Genomic DNA, 18,323 nt, shown 5'->3' with positions numbered 1-18,323 from the left:
ATTTTTACCATTAAAATGTCAAATATTAGAGTAATATTTGAAATTTCAATCGTAATTTGGAAGATATAAAAAATTAAACAATACATTTATTAAATAATTTTGCGCAAAATATAGAAAACATTTTTCAATATTTTTTATTTATCACTTTTTCTTGTGATCAGAAAGCAGATTTCTTATGATTTTAGAAAAAAAAAATTATCATTTATAAACAGGAATATATTACATTCTACACACTTTGAATGCTGTCTTGGCTCAACTTCCCTAAAAGCATTCATTTCATATCTTCCTCTTAATGAGACATTTATTCCAAATAGTGCCGCACACATGTGCTGCCATCCATGAACTGAAAATAAAGCTTTGTGAAACTGGACTATAATGACCCAGAGGGTTTCAAAGTATTTATATTAATGCTGTATGCCAAGAGAAAAATGAGGAGATTTAAGAGTCCCCTCAATAAATAAAGGGTTAATATAAAAATGTCTTAGGAGAGTTTCATTCAGCAACATATCCAGACAAAGAATCTGCAAAATATTTCATTTCATTCTTCTAAACACAGCATTTTAAAATAATTCTTTACTTTTAACTTCAATAATTTTAATCCTTAAGTTTCTTTAAAGCTGAAATTGCGTAATACGATTAAGCAGTCTCGGCAGATCAGATCCATGAATCGGGTTTGTGAGCTGAAAATTACTTAAAAAAACAAAACAATCCTTTATATATATATATATATATATATATATATATATATATATATATATATATATATATATATATATATATATATATAAAATTATTTATTTATCGAGACGAACTTAAAAGTCAGAATTCATAAACTATTTTTTTAATCCTCTAAATGACGACTTTTCGAAAGTTAGTTGAACATTTTGATTTTTTTGTAAAATTTGCATGTGCGTACATTTATATTTATACACAAATAAATGCAATTTTATAGGAGACCACTGAATACATATATATATATTTAATGATGACCCACGAAAAGTGAAACGAGTTTTATTTCCCTAAATACTAACTCTAGGAGAAAATTAATTTTCTTTCCTTCATCTATCCGCGCCCAGTTTCATGTTTTATATGCAAAATTTGCAGAGATATGCTCATTTTTAATTTTAGAGGGACTAATCGCCAATTTCAATGAAAACGTTTGTTTCTGAAATATTTATTCAAGAAATAAAAATTGTCACATTCAATTAATTTTCTAGTAGTACATCATCCAATTATCATAACCTTAAAGAAATTTACTAATAATGCATAAGATTGCTCACTTTAATTAGTCGTCAGTTGCAACTTTGATTCTATAAAATAAAGGTGGAAAAAACTTGAGAAACTGGACATTTAACACATCTAGAAGAAGCACTAGAAAGCCGTCTAAGAAAGTAAAATTATTTGCTTGCTCTCTGAAAAAATGATATATTCAGTAATAAGGAAAGTTTAGATAAGTTGAATATTTGTTCTGTATATAATCGTAATGCCGTCCTGGTTGTGGAAGAATATAATCATCGTTTTTCGAATCACTAGCATCCTTCTAGTAACTGTATTTACAGAACGAATTAAATAGCAGGATCATTTAAACTTATATTTTGGCTAATTTTTCAAATTACTCTCATGATAATGTACGAATAATCAGGCCAAAGCTCAACATTCTAGGACCGACAGTGTAGAATTTATTTCTACGTAATAACTGGCATCCATAGAGAATACTAATCTGAATATGGTGAGAAAAATCAAACATTTTCAACTTAAAATAATACAATATTACAATGATGAAAAGAAACATATTCAAATAACAGAATATTTATTATAATGAAGGAAAGAAGTGTAATCAATGAACATTTTCTTTTTTCGAGTAGCATTACTTTCAATTGGTAAAAAAAAAAGGAATTTATTGCAAAAAATGCCATATTACACAAAACAGCAAGCTTTTAACTATTAATTTCTCCGTGAAAATTTATATATATATAAGTTAATATAATCTTAATCAAAAATACACCTTCGATGACTCCGCATTTTAAGAACACTCAATTCAAACAGGTTAGAAATACATGTTACTTTTCATTCAAAAAGAAAGAAATGATAAATCCGGTCTGAAGACTTTCTGAAAGGTTACCCTCAGGCGTTAGCGCTCTCTATATAGAATGCATCTTTTATTATAGTCTATATATTTTCTCTGGGTGGTTCCAGGTCGGTTTTTTTACCTAGGTACCGTTGTCTGCGACTCAATGTTGAGGCAGATAACACTGTCAATCTTTTTTTTTTATTGCCCAGCTGTTAAAGTACTGCCAGCTTAACGACCTTACTGAAACGTACTGGCGTGGAAAAAAACAAGCTTTGTCGAAACCATGGCAATAGAGAAGGAGAAAGAGAGAATAGTACGGAAAACGAGTGTCCTTGAAACGCTTACTGAAATTACACAGACTATAGTTTGGTTCAGAAAAAAAAATTATTTTTAATTCAATTTCATAATGATTGCATTGTTGATTAATTTCAAAGGATCGTAAAATTTTCTAATTCCTTTTTTGCCAAAACTGATATAATTTTATACAACAAAAGCAAACCTGAAATGAATGGTACAAAATAGTATATGAAAGTGCGAAATAATTATTTCCCAGTTTCGCAATGGTTTCAACCTTTAAACCAGGTGTCTTGGCATCCCAAATTTTAGAGTGAATAATTTAAATACATGTTGCCGTAAGTAATGGATCATCCTCTTGAAATTTGAATAAATTTTTAATCAGAAATTCTCCAAAGAAAGATATGACACAAAGATTACTATTATCGATTCCACCAGAATAGGACTATTAAAATTTCGTGATTCAAAAAGGGATTCAAATTTATCTAGTAAAAATGACATCTCGTTTAGAATTTATCCTATGTCTGTTTTTATATGGAAATAGGAATTTTGAACCATAATTAAATGATTAGAACGATACCTGAGGAACATCGCAATCCATACAAAACTTATTAATATCGAAAATTATATCGTACGGTCTAAATGACTATTTAATGTTATCTAAAATCGAAAGTAATAGGAATATTTGTGACTTGGGCCTCCTCATTTTTTTTCTCCTCTAAGCAACTCCTTCAATTGTTTTCTGTGTATAAAACGAAATAAAATCTTTTCTTCCTCCGCCACGAAAGATCATGGTAAATGGCAATTACTATCACCTGAATAGAAAGAAGAATGGAACACTTAGTACATAATAATATTGATTATTGGAGCTGATTGAAACCTTAATCACCTTCAACAATTTAAAATTTATTTAACAAAGATGAACATTTTCAATTATTTTTCATTTTAACGTTTTCAAAATTTAATTCGAAATTCTGAAAATAATTTCGATCTAAATATAATAATATTGTCTTTTATTAATATTTTAACAAACTGTTTTATTGGTTATAAACTTAAATATAATTATTATATATATAATCAATAATAATATGTTTTGTTAGATTATGGGAATTTGCTACATATAACTGCTCACACAAATAATTAAAAAAAAAAAATTATCTAATTTTAATAGGAATGACGAATATTTTACGAGCGGTTATTACGTAAATAATATCAAAAAGTGACAAATACCAGTGATCAATACTTTTCAAAGCGGATTCAAATTTCTTGATACGATCTTACTGGTGATATTCCGATTACAGGTCTTGGATCTCGTTAGAAAGTAACAATCGATACGATCTGTCCAATGGAAGCTCTCTAACAAGAGTTCAATCATGCATAGGGAAAGTCCCTTACCCACTGAAGTGAACGGACCGGTTATTCTTGGAATTATCGTATCATTGAATTGCATATCACTGAAATTTATCGGAGCCTTGACATCGCTGGAAAGTGTGAGGCTTCACAGGAAATGCGAAGACACCGCTCCACTTCATGGGAATGACCTTGAATTGCCGATATTCGCATTTCACGATGCACTATTCCATAAAGTTCATTTTTAATTGCTTATGACATGACTTTGATTACATATATTCTGTTTACTGCTGGCACCATCTGCTGGTAGAATAGAGAACTAATGTCAACATTTTAAAGAAATGACATGTATATATAATTCAAATTTTTTCAGAAAATTGTTTACTCCAATAAAGAAATTAAATAAATAGTTTTAAAAAATCATATTCAAGAAGTAAGCTGAAATCGATAAATTAATTCAAACACACATTACTTAAATTAGTAAATGAAATAATAATTACAATTAATAAATTTTGCATTTAATACTAATTAATAAATTTTAATTAAAATTATGATTGAAATAACAGATATTTGGAACAAAAATTTAAAAATAACAATAGTAAAATTATTTGTTATTCAAAATATCGTGGATTATACATCTCTAGATTTCAGTTAGGAAGGTCTAATCTCTAACTTTTCAGGAAGTTCGAATTTGCCAAATCAGAGGCCCAAGACACTTATATTACCTTAATAAAGTAATTATAAAGTAACAAGTAAATTTATACAAATGTATATGGTGCAAAGCGATGAATAAGAAAAAAAAAAAAAAATGTAACGCACATTTGTGGTGAAATATATTCATTTCAGGATAGCTAAGTGAACTGAAAAAATAAAATATTTGCTGTATACATTTACAATTTTAAATTATTTTTATTTCTAGCTTAGATGGGCATGTTGCAGGTGTGACAGTTATAAATTGTATCTGAGTAATATGTCTGTGATATTAAGATTGGATTTGCATAATATTACTTTCGAAATAGAGTACGTTCGCCACAATTGTGGCAATCGTTTGCCATTAAGTTTGGGGACTTAAAGATGAGTTCTTCGATATTGGACTCGGTTTTGATTAACGTTAATCACCACATTACTCTTCCTCCAGTGAATCGGAGGTGAAACGAATGATATTTTGCCCTGTATTTTGCTGTTATTAGTGGTGATATTGGCTGTTGCGCCTTACGCATTTTTATTGTCTGAATATTTATCAGCTTTATTTATTTATTTTTTGGTTGATTATTTATCAGCTTGATTTATTTATTGGCTTATTATTTATCAGCTTGATTTATTAATTTTACAGTATTCTTGATTTTGGCAACTTTTTTAGATGGTTTCCTGGTTCTTGGTTTTTTTTTTTTCTTGGAGGAGTTGTGGATATCCGTTTCTTAGGTGTGGGTGAATGCTTTGGACTTCTGCAGGCTTTACGTTTCTTAGATGCTGGTAATCACTTGGGACTTAAGCGTTTTTGCTTAGGGCTCACTTTTTTAACCTTGGTGTGCCTTTGAATAAACTGAGATTGGGATTGGATGTGTAAATATTTAATTTTATCAATTTTTAAAAATAATTTAGTATGGCCTAATGTGTTTGTGCTTTACATTTCTTTAACAATACTGCATGTTGAATATAAACATTTTTTTGATTTCCTTTTATAGGTATGAAAAGTTATGATAGGGACTTAGTTGAAATGCAAAGAATGAGCGAAATAATTTATCTTAAGACATAAAGAGGCAGGTGTGTATTTTTTTGTGTTTCTTTAATATTTTTAAGGGTTTTTTTAATTTTTATTTAATTACAACTTTGTGTTCAGAATTCGAGAAATGATACAACAAATCATGATTCATAATAATATATAACTGAGCATAAAAAAAAGCTGATAAATATTCAGACAATAAAGATGGGTAAGGCGCAACAGCCAATATCCCCATTAATAACAGCAAGAAACAGGACAAAATATCGTTTGTCTCAACTCCGACTCACTCGAGGGGGAGTAATGTGGTGACGCTTTATAAGCCAGACAACAACTATGAGACATGAGTAATTACTTCTGTCTTGTGGTCATGTTACTCGGCTACAAAACCAAACATTGTGAGTTCGGTCCACGCTATAATCAAATTGCTATAGAGCTAAACTAATCTTAAGACATTAAGAGGTTGGTGTGTATATTTTTGTTTTCCTTTCATATTTTCAAGTTTTTTTTTTATGTATTTAATTAACACTTTGTGTTCATATTAAATGTGTTCTAATGTAAGGGATCAGAAAAAAGTAACATGAATTATAAATTGGACCTTTGTTCATGAATTCAGGAAATGTTACAACAAATTATGAACTTATGGTACAAAATCAATTTTTTTTGTTTCTTGCCACTTTCTATATGTATTTTTCATTCTTTATGCTTGTTGCTACTGCAACAGAATGATCGATCTCATTATTCTCATTTTAATATTTCTTCTAATTGTACTGTTCACTTTAAATGTTTGTATTAAAAAAAAATACATCTAAGACTATTTCTTTTCATTAGAAATATTCTAACATTTCTGTGTCTTATTAATACTGATTATATTTCTCATTCCAGTATATTATTTTTCTCACCCTTTTTATAAAATTAAAAACTTAAAATATTGATTTTTTTTGGATATAGGGTATTTGAAAACATCAAGTTTATTTGTTTGGAATTGATTTTTTTGGATATAGGGTATTTGAAAACATCAAGTTTATTTGTTTGGAATATCAAGAAAAGTATGATCAGTTGTTATTACATTTTAATTATATCTAAAATCTCTGCTACATACTAATGTGAATGCAGAATGAAATCTGTTTCACTATGATAAAATTAATAATTAATCTGTATTTCGAAAAACTGAGATTGGGATTTGATGTGTAAACATTTAATTGTTTGAATTTTTAAAAATGATTATTTATGGCCTAAAGTGTTTGTGTTTTACATTTCTTCGACAATACTGCATGTGGAATTTAAACGTTTTTTCATTCCCTTTTATAGGTATGAAAAGTTATGTAAGGGACTTGGTTGAAATGCAAAGAAGGAGCTAAAGTAATCTTAAGACATTAATCAGGTGTGTATATTTTTGTTTGTCTTTTATATTTTCAATTTTTTTTCATTTAATTACCTCTTTGTGTTCATATTTAAATGTCTTCTAATGTAAGCGATCAGAAAAAGTAACTTGAATTATAAATTGCACCTTTGTTCATGAATTCAAGAAATGTGTCTTGATGCAACAAATCATGAACTTATGGTATAAAATCAATGTTTTTTGCTTCTTCACTTTCTATTTGTATTTTTCATTCATTATGCTTGTTGCTGCTGCAACAGAATGTTAGATCTCATTATTCTCATTTAATATTTGACTTCTAATTGTACCGTTTACTTTAAATGTTTGTATTTTAGAAAATACTTCTAAGATTATTTGTTTTGATTTCAAATATTGGATTATTTCTGTGTGTTTTTATGACTGATTATGTTTCTCATTCCAGTATATTCTTTTCTGAGTCTTTTTATAAAATGAAAACTTGAAAATATTTTTTTTTATGATATATGGTATTTGAAAATATAATGTCTATTTTTTTTAGCATATCAAGAAAAGTATGATCAGTTGTTATTACATTTGAATTTTAATTATATTTTAAATCTCTGTTACCTACTAATGTCAATGCAGAATGAAATCTGCTTTTTCTTTGAAGAACTTAATATTTAATCTGTATTTCGAAGCATTGAGATTGGGATTTGATATGTAATTTTTGAAATATAGTTATTTGTGGCTTAATGCGTTTATGTATTATGTTTCTTTAACATTACTGCATGTTGAATTTAAACATTTTTTGCATTTCTTTTTATAGGTATGAAAAGTTATGTAAGGGACTTGGTTGAAATGCAAAGAAGGAGCTAAAGTAATCTTAAGACATTAATCAGGTGTGTATATTTTTGTTTGTCTTTTATATTTTCAATTTTTTTTTTCATTTAATTACCTCTTTGTGTTCATATTTAAATGTCTTCTAATGTAAGCGATCAGAAAAAGTAACTTGAATTATAAATTGCACCTTTGTTCATGAATTCAAGAAATGTGTCTTGATACAACAAATCATGAACTTATGGTATAAAATCAATGTTTTTTTCTTCTTGCCACTTTCTATTTGTATTTTTCATTCTTTATTCTTGTTGCTGCTGCAACAGAATATTAGATCTCATTATTCTCACTCTAATATTTTACTTCTAATTCTACCGTCCGTTTAAAATGTTGGCATTAAAGAAAATACTTCTAAATCTATTTGTTTTTATTTCAAATTTTAAATCATTCCTATGTTAAGACAAATTTTTTTTATTCTATGAGTACATTTTTTTCTGAGCTTTTTTTAAATTAAAAACTGTGAATATATCTCTTCTTAGACTACAAAATATTAAAATATGTAAAGTGTTATTGCAAGATTAAGAAAAGCATACAAATTGTTATTACAATTTGAATTTTAATTATTGCTATAATCTCAGTTTCATTCTGGTACAGTAGACTCCCGATTATCCGCGGGAAGGTTATCCGCGCCTGCCACACAAAGTTTTTTTTTTTTTTTTTTTTTTTTTGACTGATTTTTTTCAAAAAGGTGCAGTTTTACAGTGATGCTTTTGTCACTACATAATACATTACAGTATTAAAACAGTACATATGTATTCATTTTTCTGTGTATCCTTGACGCCTCTCGTAAATACAAAGCACTTTTCTGTTTTCATTAACAAAATGCATTTTAGGTTAGTTCTGAGTGATATAAGTAGTATAGAGATGATGGCTCTCATATAAAAAGTACCTTTCACTAGATGATGGCTCTCATATAAAAAGTACCTTTCACTAGATGATGGCTCTCATATAAAAAGTACCTTTCACTAGATGATGGCTCTCATATAAAAAGTACCTTTCACTAAATGATGGCTCTCATATAAAAACTTTTTATATGAAAACCATCATCTCTATACTACTAAAAGAGCGAGCAATGTTTTCTGCAAGGTTATAAATTTTATTCCCACTCAAAAAAAAGAGGCACAGACTGATAATTGTTGAACGATTTTTATTGTATATATAAGAAAGAAATATATGTATAAAGAAAGGATATGAATACAAATTATTTTCATTTCATTCGAAAAAGCAGTGCAAACAATTAATACAATATTAAGTAAGACAAAACAACAACTTGAATCATATATATATGTACATGCAAAAATAGTATAAAAATTGATTACATTAAAAAATAAAATGTTCTTGGCATTTATTAATAATATCTCATGGAAGATCTTATATTGGTTCGCATTTGCGTTATAGACTGAGAAAACCATGAAAAAACTCAGTCCAACCAGTCGATCTGAGTAAACATTTGATTCACTTACAAAGCATGTGAAATAAAATTGAACTAAGAGACAATTTTCCCCTTAACAGAAGGTAGCTATTAAATGCTTAATAGTTTTTCAAAAAAATTTTTTTTTGAAGAACATAAAAATAAACGAAAATTATACTACCATTATTCTTCAAGCAAGGAATAGTGGCCAAAGCATTTTCCGGTCACACCATCCTCATTCAAAAATATTTTATCGTAAAACGGAGATAAAGAAATTTTGTTTGATATGGTTGTAGAAAGAATATGTGATTTTGACTGTATAGAATATTGCTCGTGACGATGAATCGTTTCATTAAGTAAAGAGGTTTTAAAATGCTCATGTGTTATGTTTCTTAAACAACTCTGTTTTACACCTTTTGCCTTTTTCGTTTCAGTATTTTCACATTTGTAGCTGTACATTTTGCATCGTAAACCGATAAATTCTGAAATAGGTTTAGATTTCGTTTCGTCTTTTAAAAACCCTAACTTATTTTGGTTCTCCGAATTAAAAAATTCACTTGAAGATGGATAGTTGCTTAGATCCATGATATCAAAAAATTCGTTTTTAAAATCTTTGTAAACATTATTTGTAAATATTTGCATGAATAGAGAATCAGTATCTGTGTATAAGAGTTTGCAATTTTCTTTAAAATATTTTTTGAACTTAGAGTAGTATAAAGTATACATGTGTAATTTAGCTAACTCAAGCACGCAAAATCCTACATAAATTGGTTTGTCGAGAACTAGATTAATTTTTTTCATCTTAAAGACAGCGAAGTCTTCGTTTATGCTCTCAAAGTATTCAAGTAAAGGACTTGCTAAATGCTTTCTACATTCAGCGGGTGTAAGAGCAGTCTTTAAGTTAATTCTTTTTCTGACGTTTTGGCATGTTTTGCCGAAAAAAGCATTATTCATTTTTTTAAAGAAAGATTTTTCAAACTCGCTTTTGGCTTGTTGGCGTTTTTCATTATTAAAATTTATATAGCTTCGCAACCAGTCTGATTGTGAAAAAGCCAAGATCCGATAAATTTTTTTTAAAGACATCCCATGCTTTAAATAGTATTTTAAGTTCCTGTAGTGTAAAATGTAGCGTTTCTTTGGATAAAAATTTGGTGTTAACTTTTTACACTCGGTGAATGGAATATTTTTTTCAGACAATATTTTTTTTTGATAATCTGATAACATTTGTTTATTTATATTTAAGTGTTCTGCTGCTAAGGGAAAATCATGGAAATCATGAGCTGATTTATCATATAGTAAATCTACCTCTAATAAATATCCCGTTTCTGAGTATCGAGATACATTTGCTAAATCAAAAACAGCTATTTCTTCAGGTGAAAGCCAACGAAAATCCCCCACAGGTAGATATTCAGACATGCAATGTCCGTAAAGATTGTTAACATCTAAATTCACAATATAATTTGTAGGTTCATCGGGGTTATAACAAGAAAGATATGGATTATTTGCCTGGGCATATCTTTGACCGAGAAAGCAAATTCCACCTCTCATTTGAGTCTCAAGTAAGACATAGTCTTCTACATTCGATAACAATTTTAATTCCTGACCTGTGAATTTTAAACCAGAATGCCACGTTAAATCAGCAATAGTTAGGAAATGAGCAGGGTCCAAATGATAGTGCATCATGCTTGTTTGTCGAAACGATTGAAATACTTCAGCTAAAAGAATTGTATCTGTATTTTGATACAATTCAAGGTAATCTTGAAAATTTTTACAATGAAATTCTTGGTAAACCCTCAGTGCGTGTTTGTATTCTTTTTTTGTTATGTTCGAATTCGTCAAAATGTTAAAAAAGGCTTCGTGAGGTGGAAATGTTTTTTGTTTTAAAATATCTTTTGATGAAAAATAGCTATAAGGAAAAAATCCTTTTTGTTTGAGTAAGTTTCTATTTGTTTTATTTTGGAAAAAAGAATCAAAAATGTCAAACCGATGTTCAGAAATTTTCAAAATTTCTACAAGAGAAGATAAGGAAGAATCAAGAAATGCGTACGAATCAATAAATTTAATGTAATTATCGAGGGTGAAACTAGTAAATTTTTGACTATTCGTCGGAATTATATCAATCTGATGCGCGAATTCTGGAGACATATGTTTTAACAATAAGTGGGAATCGTACCCCTTAAGGTTGTGAATGACTACAGGAATGAAATTACTTCTTTTTAAATTTAAATTGCATGAATTGTGACAGAAACCTCTAAATATGCCTAAAACATGGCAATGATCTCTGACAATGCGATCACTCGGTTCAAATTTTAATTTGCATATGTAACATGTGCTAGGCTTTCCCGTTGGTATATTTTCCTCGATCATTGGTTTATTGCATGATAGTCTTTTAAATAAAGATTTTGCTAATTTTTTTATTGTTTTTAAAAATATTTGTACTGGATTTTCTCCGCAATAGAATTTGTGATATATTATTTCATTTTTTATATTAATTGCTATTAATGCGAAACTGATTGGTTCGTGATGCTCTAGGTTGGCTGAAAAACTCTGAGATGTATTTGGTAAAACAGTAGATATATTTTTCGTTATGCATTCAAAATCCGCATACAAAATAAAAGGATGGAACAACATTTTGTAAATGCTAGTAAATTTTACAGTGTTTATTTTAGGCGGTGATAGTTTTTGGGGGGCATTTTGGCAACACACTCGCTTATGATCTACAAGACTATTTCGCCTCTGAAATCCAATCAGGCATCGCGAGCAATAATGATGAATCCCTTTTTTGGAGTTTAATAAACGATTTAGATTTTTAATTAAGAAGTAATGCTCTTTATACAGAAGTAAATTTATTTCCGAACCCAACTTTTTATTACTGATATATATGGGGAAAACTTCTTTGTCATAAGTAAAAATATTTATCTTTAAGCTGTTGATACTTTCAAAATGCTTTATGTTAGAGAGTTTCATGGGGAAGGTTACATTTTTCAATTTTAAGTATTTTAGTTTATTTTGGTAACTGCTTGGAGCATTAGGATTTTTTTCAGGAGGAAAGAGATGAGCTAAGCAACTATATATGAAGCATTTGTGATCATCGCAACGTATATTTAGAAGAGTTCTTTTTTTTTTTAAACAGTCAGGTAATTTTATATTACCGCAACCTCCCCGCGGTTCTCTGTACTGTCCGATATTAACATCTAAAAAGTTAATTTTATTAATAACCCAACCACTACCGTTTTGGATATATGTTTCAATGGAATTGAATATTTTCTGAAAACAGCTTTTAACTTTACTTTTTACTTGGTTATATGATATTATGCGTTCAGCAAATGAACAGAAGTAAGCGTTTTGCAGTAAATTGTCAGGATGAGTATCTTTAATAAATTCAATGCTTATGCATATTAAAAGACGGAAAGGTAGGTTTTGCTCTAATAAGAGTAAGAAAATGTTTTCTCGAATTTCGTTATATAAGTTGTAGGGATCAGAGTGTATCGGAGAGTGTCGGTAAGCTGAAATATAACCTCTAAAACTTGATTCTATTCTATTAAACGACATTCTAAGAAGATGAATATAGGGAAAATTGTCAAGTTAGTTCAATTTTTTTACAAAATTTTCATTTAACTCGTGAATGTCAATTTTTCTTTATATGTTCTGCAAACACATTTATAGCTTTTTTTAAAGCTCCCAATTGGTCAAGATTCATGTTGAATCTGTTCTTTGTTTCATCTCCAACATTCTTTTGGAAAGCAAGATAATAGGACTTTCTGTATTCCTTGATGCTGATGTTAATCCCTTTTCCTAGGTAAGCGCTTATTGGGGGTATGAGCTTTTTCTCTTCTGTCGGATCAGAAAAATTATACTCGAAATTCTTTGCTCTTTTGGTGGACTCCTCTTTTTTCTCATCGTTTGATTTTCTTTTAGCTATCAGAAAAGGGATAATATTTTGAAATTAAATCTAAAGATACAAAATGTAAAATGATTTTACATTTTACCGTCATGTTTTTTCTTTGGGAATTTAAAAATCTAAAGTCTAAATTGACTTATAAAATCAAATCTAATTTACCGCTTGTATGCTTTTCCTTGGAAGGAAGGGGAAATAACTGCTCGCCGTCTGAATCGCTATCAGTTAAGCCTATTAGGAAGTGTGAAAACTTAACGTTATTTTTAAAAAATTATGTTACACATGCTTAGCAATCTAAAAAGAATATGAAAATGCAATCACTTACTGACGCTCGCTTTGTGACTGTCCATGATAGCTGAGTAGTACTTAGATACACGCACTCTGAGGAAGACGGAGACAGAGATGAAGATGAAGTCTTCAACAAGATCGGTAGTATATGTACAAAGGCTGATGTAGCTTATATTTATACCCCTGTTTATGTAAGTGGCAATGGAATAATTGTTTATTATCTGTAGAATTTCCCAGGAACGCCTTGTTCTCCCTGAACTGGTGACCTTAAAGTAATTTTAAAATAACTTTATGTGCATTTTCCTACCTTAACCCACTTTCACCACCTTGAGAATAAAACAACGTAATTTTACGGTGATATAGGATATTACAAAAAACATACTGATGTAGCGAAGCAAAATAAGACAGACGCAATTATACAGTTAAATTATATTTTTATTCAGGGATTGTTAAAATATTACATCGAGTGGTACAATCAGTTTCTTCGTGTTGCTTATGCATGTAGAACATCGATTCATTGATGATGTTACATTAAATGACAGTTAGTGCTGCTTAGTATTACAATTTTATATAGAGTTTACAATGCTGAGCTATTCTCAGTATCTTAGCTGTATAGTTTAGTATTTACATTTATTTTCTTTGAAGTTGTCAACAATTCCATTGCAGATCTTTGAATCATGAGTAATTGATTCGCCGAAGTTCGCTTTGTATTACGTTTTACAATCAAATGTCTGTCGATAATTCATAGCAGAACCGTTATGGAGTTCTCTGACAATATCATTATTGTTGAGAACCTTGAAATAGGCAATCTTCAATCTGCAGTCTGAATCGACTGTATCCATTTGATAGGAGTTCGCAGCTTGAACACAGGATATCATATTTTCGTAAAGGGAATCGGTGAAGCAATGAATCATATAAGCTGATCCAGTACGCTTCAAGTACATAAAGCCATATCTCAGTTCGGAAGTCATCGTTTCTGCTGAATCAGTTGAAGCACAATGAGAATTCCACAGTTAGTGTATCTCTTTTATATGCTCTGTATGAAAAGTGACCTCCAAAAAAATATGTTAAATTTATAGAGAGAGCATATATAATTATATTCTGTTGAAACATGTCTAAAGACGTCTATTTCTGAAATCACGAGCTTCACAAATTTGATTTGAATATGGAGAAAAGCAGCAATTTTGTAAACGAAATTTGCTAGCTACAAATTTTTTAATAAACTTCTCGTTATTTTCAATTTTATTAGAATCTAGAGGTGACAAAGTTTGCTTTCTCACAAAATTGTACAAGAAATGAAGGCAAAAATGACCACAAGTATACGACACTAAGCTTTGATATCTACATTTGTTCCAAGCAAATTTTGCAGCGTTATTTTCTATGAACTTTAAAATATATTTGTTATTCGGCACAGAAGCATAACTACAAAAATAGTAACATTTGTTATTCCGAAATGCTATTGCAACCCAATGACTTCCCGGTTTTGTTTTAGGATCTAAATTTACAATAAAACATGAATAACTATCTATTGTCTTAGGCAATTCATCTGAAGCGTATACGCCTCCAAATTTAGAACGTAGACGGAAGTCGCTGCATGCAAGTCTGCACAAAGTTGTGCTATCCATTTTCAAAAATCTGAAAAAATACTGCGACTTTTGTCGATTTCTATAGTATTTCGATACTCTGAAAAAACTATTAAATTTACAGTTTCAGATAATGCTTTGCTGAATTTTATATCAATAGTTAAATTACCATTGCGTGAAATACTTTCGTGCATTCCGTCCGCGTTGAGATCGGGCGTCAAATCTACAGCGAACAGCGTATACCCATCTTTATATTCAGTGTAACTTATATTAATGTCTTGATCTTTATGATATCTACCCAAATCAGTAAATAGACTCATATAACATCTGCTGTAACTGTTAGAATTATCAAATTTTGGTTGAAAGGGCTTTGACGGAATCATACGATTGCCATCTAATATACAAAGATATGATAAATCATAATGCTTGAAATTGAATGGATTTTTTGAAAAATCCCCATTAAATGCAGCATTAGATACCATACCCATTATAAGTCGTGTCGGTAATTGTCCAATGAACGCATTAGGGATAGTTATTGATTGCATTCCTGAAGAAAGTGCGAATGATTTCACTTCTGTTCTGCGAATAGGCATTTTTATAACTCCCTTGCTTAAAGCTAATTCATGGGCAATCACGACTGAGGGAGCGACTTTAATTTTCCTAACAAATAATGATGCGTGATATATAACTACTTTAAAATCTTGCGTGGCTGACATCAGAGCAAAAGAATCCTTATTTCTTTCTAATTTGATCCGAAGATTCACCGAATTTATAAGACATTTGCTCTGATTGCCTAGATCGAAATGTAATGGACCTATCATATCTATAAGTTTACTATCTTTGCAGATGTTATATCTAGTTTGGTAACCGGAATTTGCATTATCACCAACATTAGCTAGTTCTACTGATTCATGCTTAGAAGCAGCGTCTTTGTAGAAAAGACCCGATGTTAGCATTGATTCTTGAACAGCTCGAGGTGAAAGCAAAGCATCGAAAATACATCTATATGCGTAGTTAGCTTGCGAAGAAACCTGCTTGTCATTTAATGTAACTGAACATTCAGAAAATAGCGTATTAAGGAGATAATTGATAGGAGCCACTTGATCAGGCGTTCCAATTACTGCTCCATTTCTCTTTTTAATTTTCACTTGTAGATGCAGAAGTGTATGGGATAAGTCCAGATAATGTTCACCACTTCCGCTTACGTAAAATTCAATTGGCGTCTTTTCATTCAGAGATGCAACAGGAAAAATCTCAGTGAATGAGCTGTCTTCTGTTGATAATTGTACAGGATTCACGTTAAAAAGGTCTAATTCACTCTGCAAGCAAGCACACGCTCGGGAATCCATTATGAAAATATGTCTGCTTTCTTTAATTTCTTTCGGCTCCGCTTGACACGTTGCGAATGATTTTTCTTCTGTAATTTCTTTCTTTTTATACCCGAACCGCTCTGAATTTTATGAATAATGTCGTCTTTTATTTGTTTTGATGTTTCGCGAAATCGCGATCTTGCCGAGTCTTTAAGAGATGAACCTGAAGCAACATCTGACATTACTTTTGAACCTGCGCTTAGAAGGTGTTTTCCTAAATACTTTCCAGCTTTCAGTGCTATGGGAGAAATAAATCGAAATAAATTTGAAAACATTCCATATCCTCTTTGGTGGCCAACACCCTGAAAATATGGTCCACCGCCAGCCTGCACTTGCGAGCAGTAATAATCTTCACAAGCTTTTTGATCCAAATGCATTCTCTTTCACGATCGGATTTAAAATGATTCATCACAAAATAAGTAATAGTTTTATAGTGTTCTGCGACGGAAGGAGAGAACCAAGAGTGATTTCCCACTGGTAAAAATTATACCATCTCCAGAGCTACTTCTCAATTCGATTTCTATGCAATCGATATAATTTTTGCGCAAAGGAAAATACAGCGGTCTTTGATAATTTATTACTATTTGGTCTTCTTTTTTCGACATAACAGGAATAATACGGAGTAAAGGAGCAATTGTATCCCCTACAAAGTGCGATTCTATGATATCACTATAGACATAAATTTCGGTGATTCCTCCATCTAACTCCAATTGATAGTCAGATATATGAGTTCCGCCATTTAATGTGGATTCTTTGAAACCTAAAAGATCTCTTAATCCTTCTTGTAAAGTCAGAGTTGAATTTTCTGGTATATGAATTTTGATCTTATTGTTCGCTAAATGATTAAAAGCAAGGTGTTTAAAAGATCCAAACAACTGCTCTGAGTTTTTATAAAATCCGACTTGTAGTTCCATATCCTCTGTTTTTTTAATTTTCACAGGAATTGTTGGTTTATCCGTAATGCTCACGCGGAAGTATTCGTTCATAGGAGGCCTTTCAATTTTTTGCAAAACATGTAACGTTCTACCCGTTAAAACAATATCTTTCGTCATGCCCAACATTCGCATAAACAACGGGGCATATAATAACCTAAACTCGAGTTCAACATTCTTTTGAACCGTTATTTCTACTTTATCTTCTTTAAAGTCGAATATAAAATCCGCTGCACCTCCTATACCGGTCTGCATTAGATTATGATTTATATGCTGAAAGAGTTCGTGATGTATGTTGTTCATATCAGTATACTTATGATTAAACCTGGTGACGCGAATTATAAAATGCCTTTTCATATTTCGAGCGATAATTTTGAAAATATTGTCTTTGTTTGTCTTTGATGGTTTTCTGTACATAAAACTTTCCGATGTTTTTATAACTCTATCCTCTCTAGGTAAGTTTAACATAGTTAACAATCTTGGTGAATCAGCAGCTGTCAAGTGTAGTTCATAATTCGGAGCAATAAGTATATTCATATTCTTGTGATCCAATTCGAAAGAGACGAAATGTCCACATATTGCTTCAATACTTTGGTTAATGTTATCGATTATATCCTCATCAGAAGTTCCCTGTTCAATTTTTATTCTGATTGAGTATTCCAGAAAATCCTTTTCCACCAATTTTGTTTCCTCGTAAGTTATCGAATATTTATTATTATGATTTCCGATGTTGAACCAGGTTCGAGGAACGAATATTTCTGATAAACCAACTTCCCATTCACCAGTTAGTATTATTGGACGAGATAATTTCGTTCTGAATGATGCTTGCGTATTTTTTGGAAAGTAATCCATGCTAGAGTTGCTGGGAAGCGTAATGTAAAAATCGTTCACTTCATCCATGCTGCTTTTACCCACGAGTTGAACCGATTATCAAAGCCTTTCCACTTCACGTAATATTCTTTCTTCGTACCTTTGCCCTTTGTTTTAAGCACCTTTTCTATATGCCAATAATCCTCAGGGCGTTTCAATATTTTCTGGAGTTCTTCTGCGTAAAATCGTCCTTTTATAGCTTCTGATTTAAGGTCTTGAAGCTCGAATGTAGTTGGATAAGAGGGATATACTTTTGACACCATAAACACCTCATCGCTCCACCCTGGTAAATATCCTCGTCTG

The 18,323-nt window shown here is 30.5% G+C and overlaps 1 protein-coding gene across 3 annotated transcripts; it reads right to left on the bottom strand.

Moving 5' to 3' along the window:
- Positions 1-12,858: 12,858 nt before the first annotated feature.
- On the bottom strand, positions 12,859-18,323 carry LOC129960541 (uncharacterized protein F54H12.2-like). 3 transcript variants are annotated; one of them, XM_056074031.1, is made up of 3 exons: positions 13,303-18,323; positions 13,140-13,208; positions 12,859-12,997 (listed from the first exon to the last, which is right to left on the bottom strand). In XM_056074031.1, the coding sequence occupies exon 1, from the start codon at positions 18,048-18,050 to the stop codon at positions 16,647-16,649; it is 1,404 nt and encodes a 467-aa protein (XP_055930006.1). In that variant the 5' UTR covers positions 18,051-18,323; the 3' UTR covers positions 12,859-12,997; positions 13,140-13,208; positions 13,303-16,646. The 3 variants fall into 2 exon arrangements, with proteins under 3 accessions (XP_055930006.1, XP_055930008.1, XP_055930007.1); XM_056074032.1 differs by lacking the exon at positions 12,859-12,997 and having other exon boundaries at positions 13,135-13,208.

Source organism: Argiope bruennichi, chromosome X2 (genome assembly GCF_947563725.1).
Source record: "Argiope bruennichi chromosome X2, qqArgBrue1.1, whole genome shotgun sequence".
Taxonomy (NCBI): domain Eukaryota; kingdom Metazoa; phylum Arthropoda; class Arachnida; order Araneae; family Araneidae; genus Argiope; species Argiope bruennichi.
This window is presented reverse-complemented; position numbering and strand designations above follow the sequence as displayed.

Excerpts from the sequence above, each read along its gene's own strand:
- LOC129960541 (XM_056074031.1), bottom strand. The coding sequence starts at position 18,050 with ATGGATGAAGTGAACGATTTTTACATTACGCTTCCCAGCAACTCTAGC.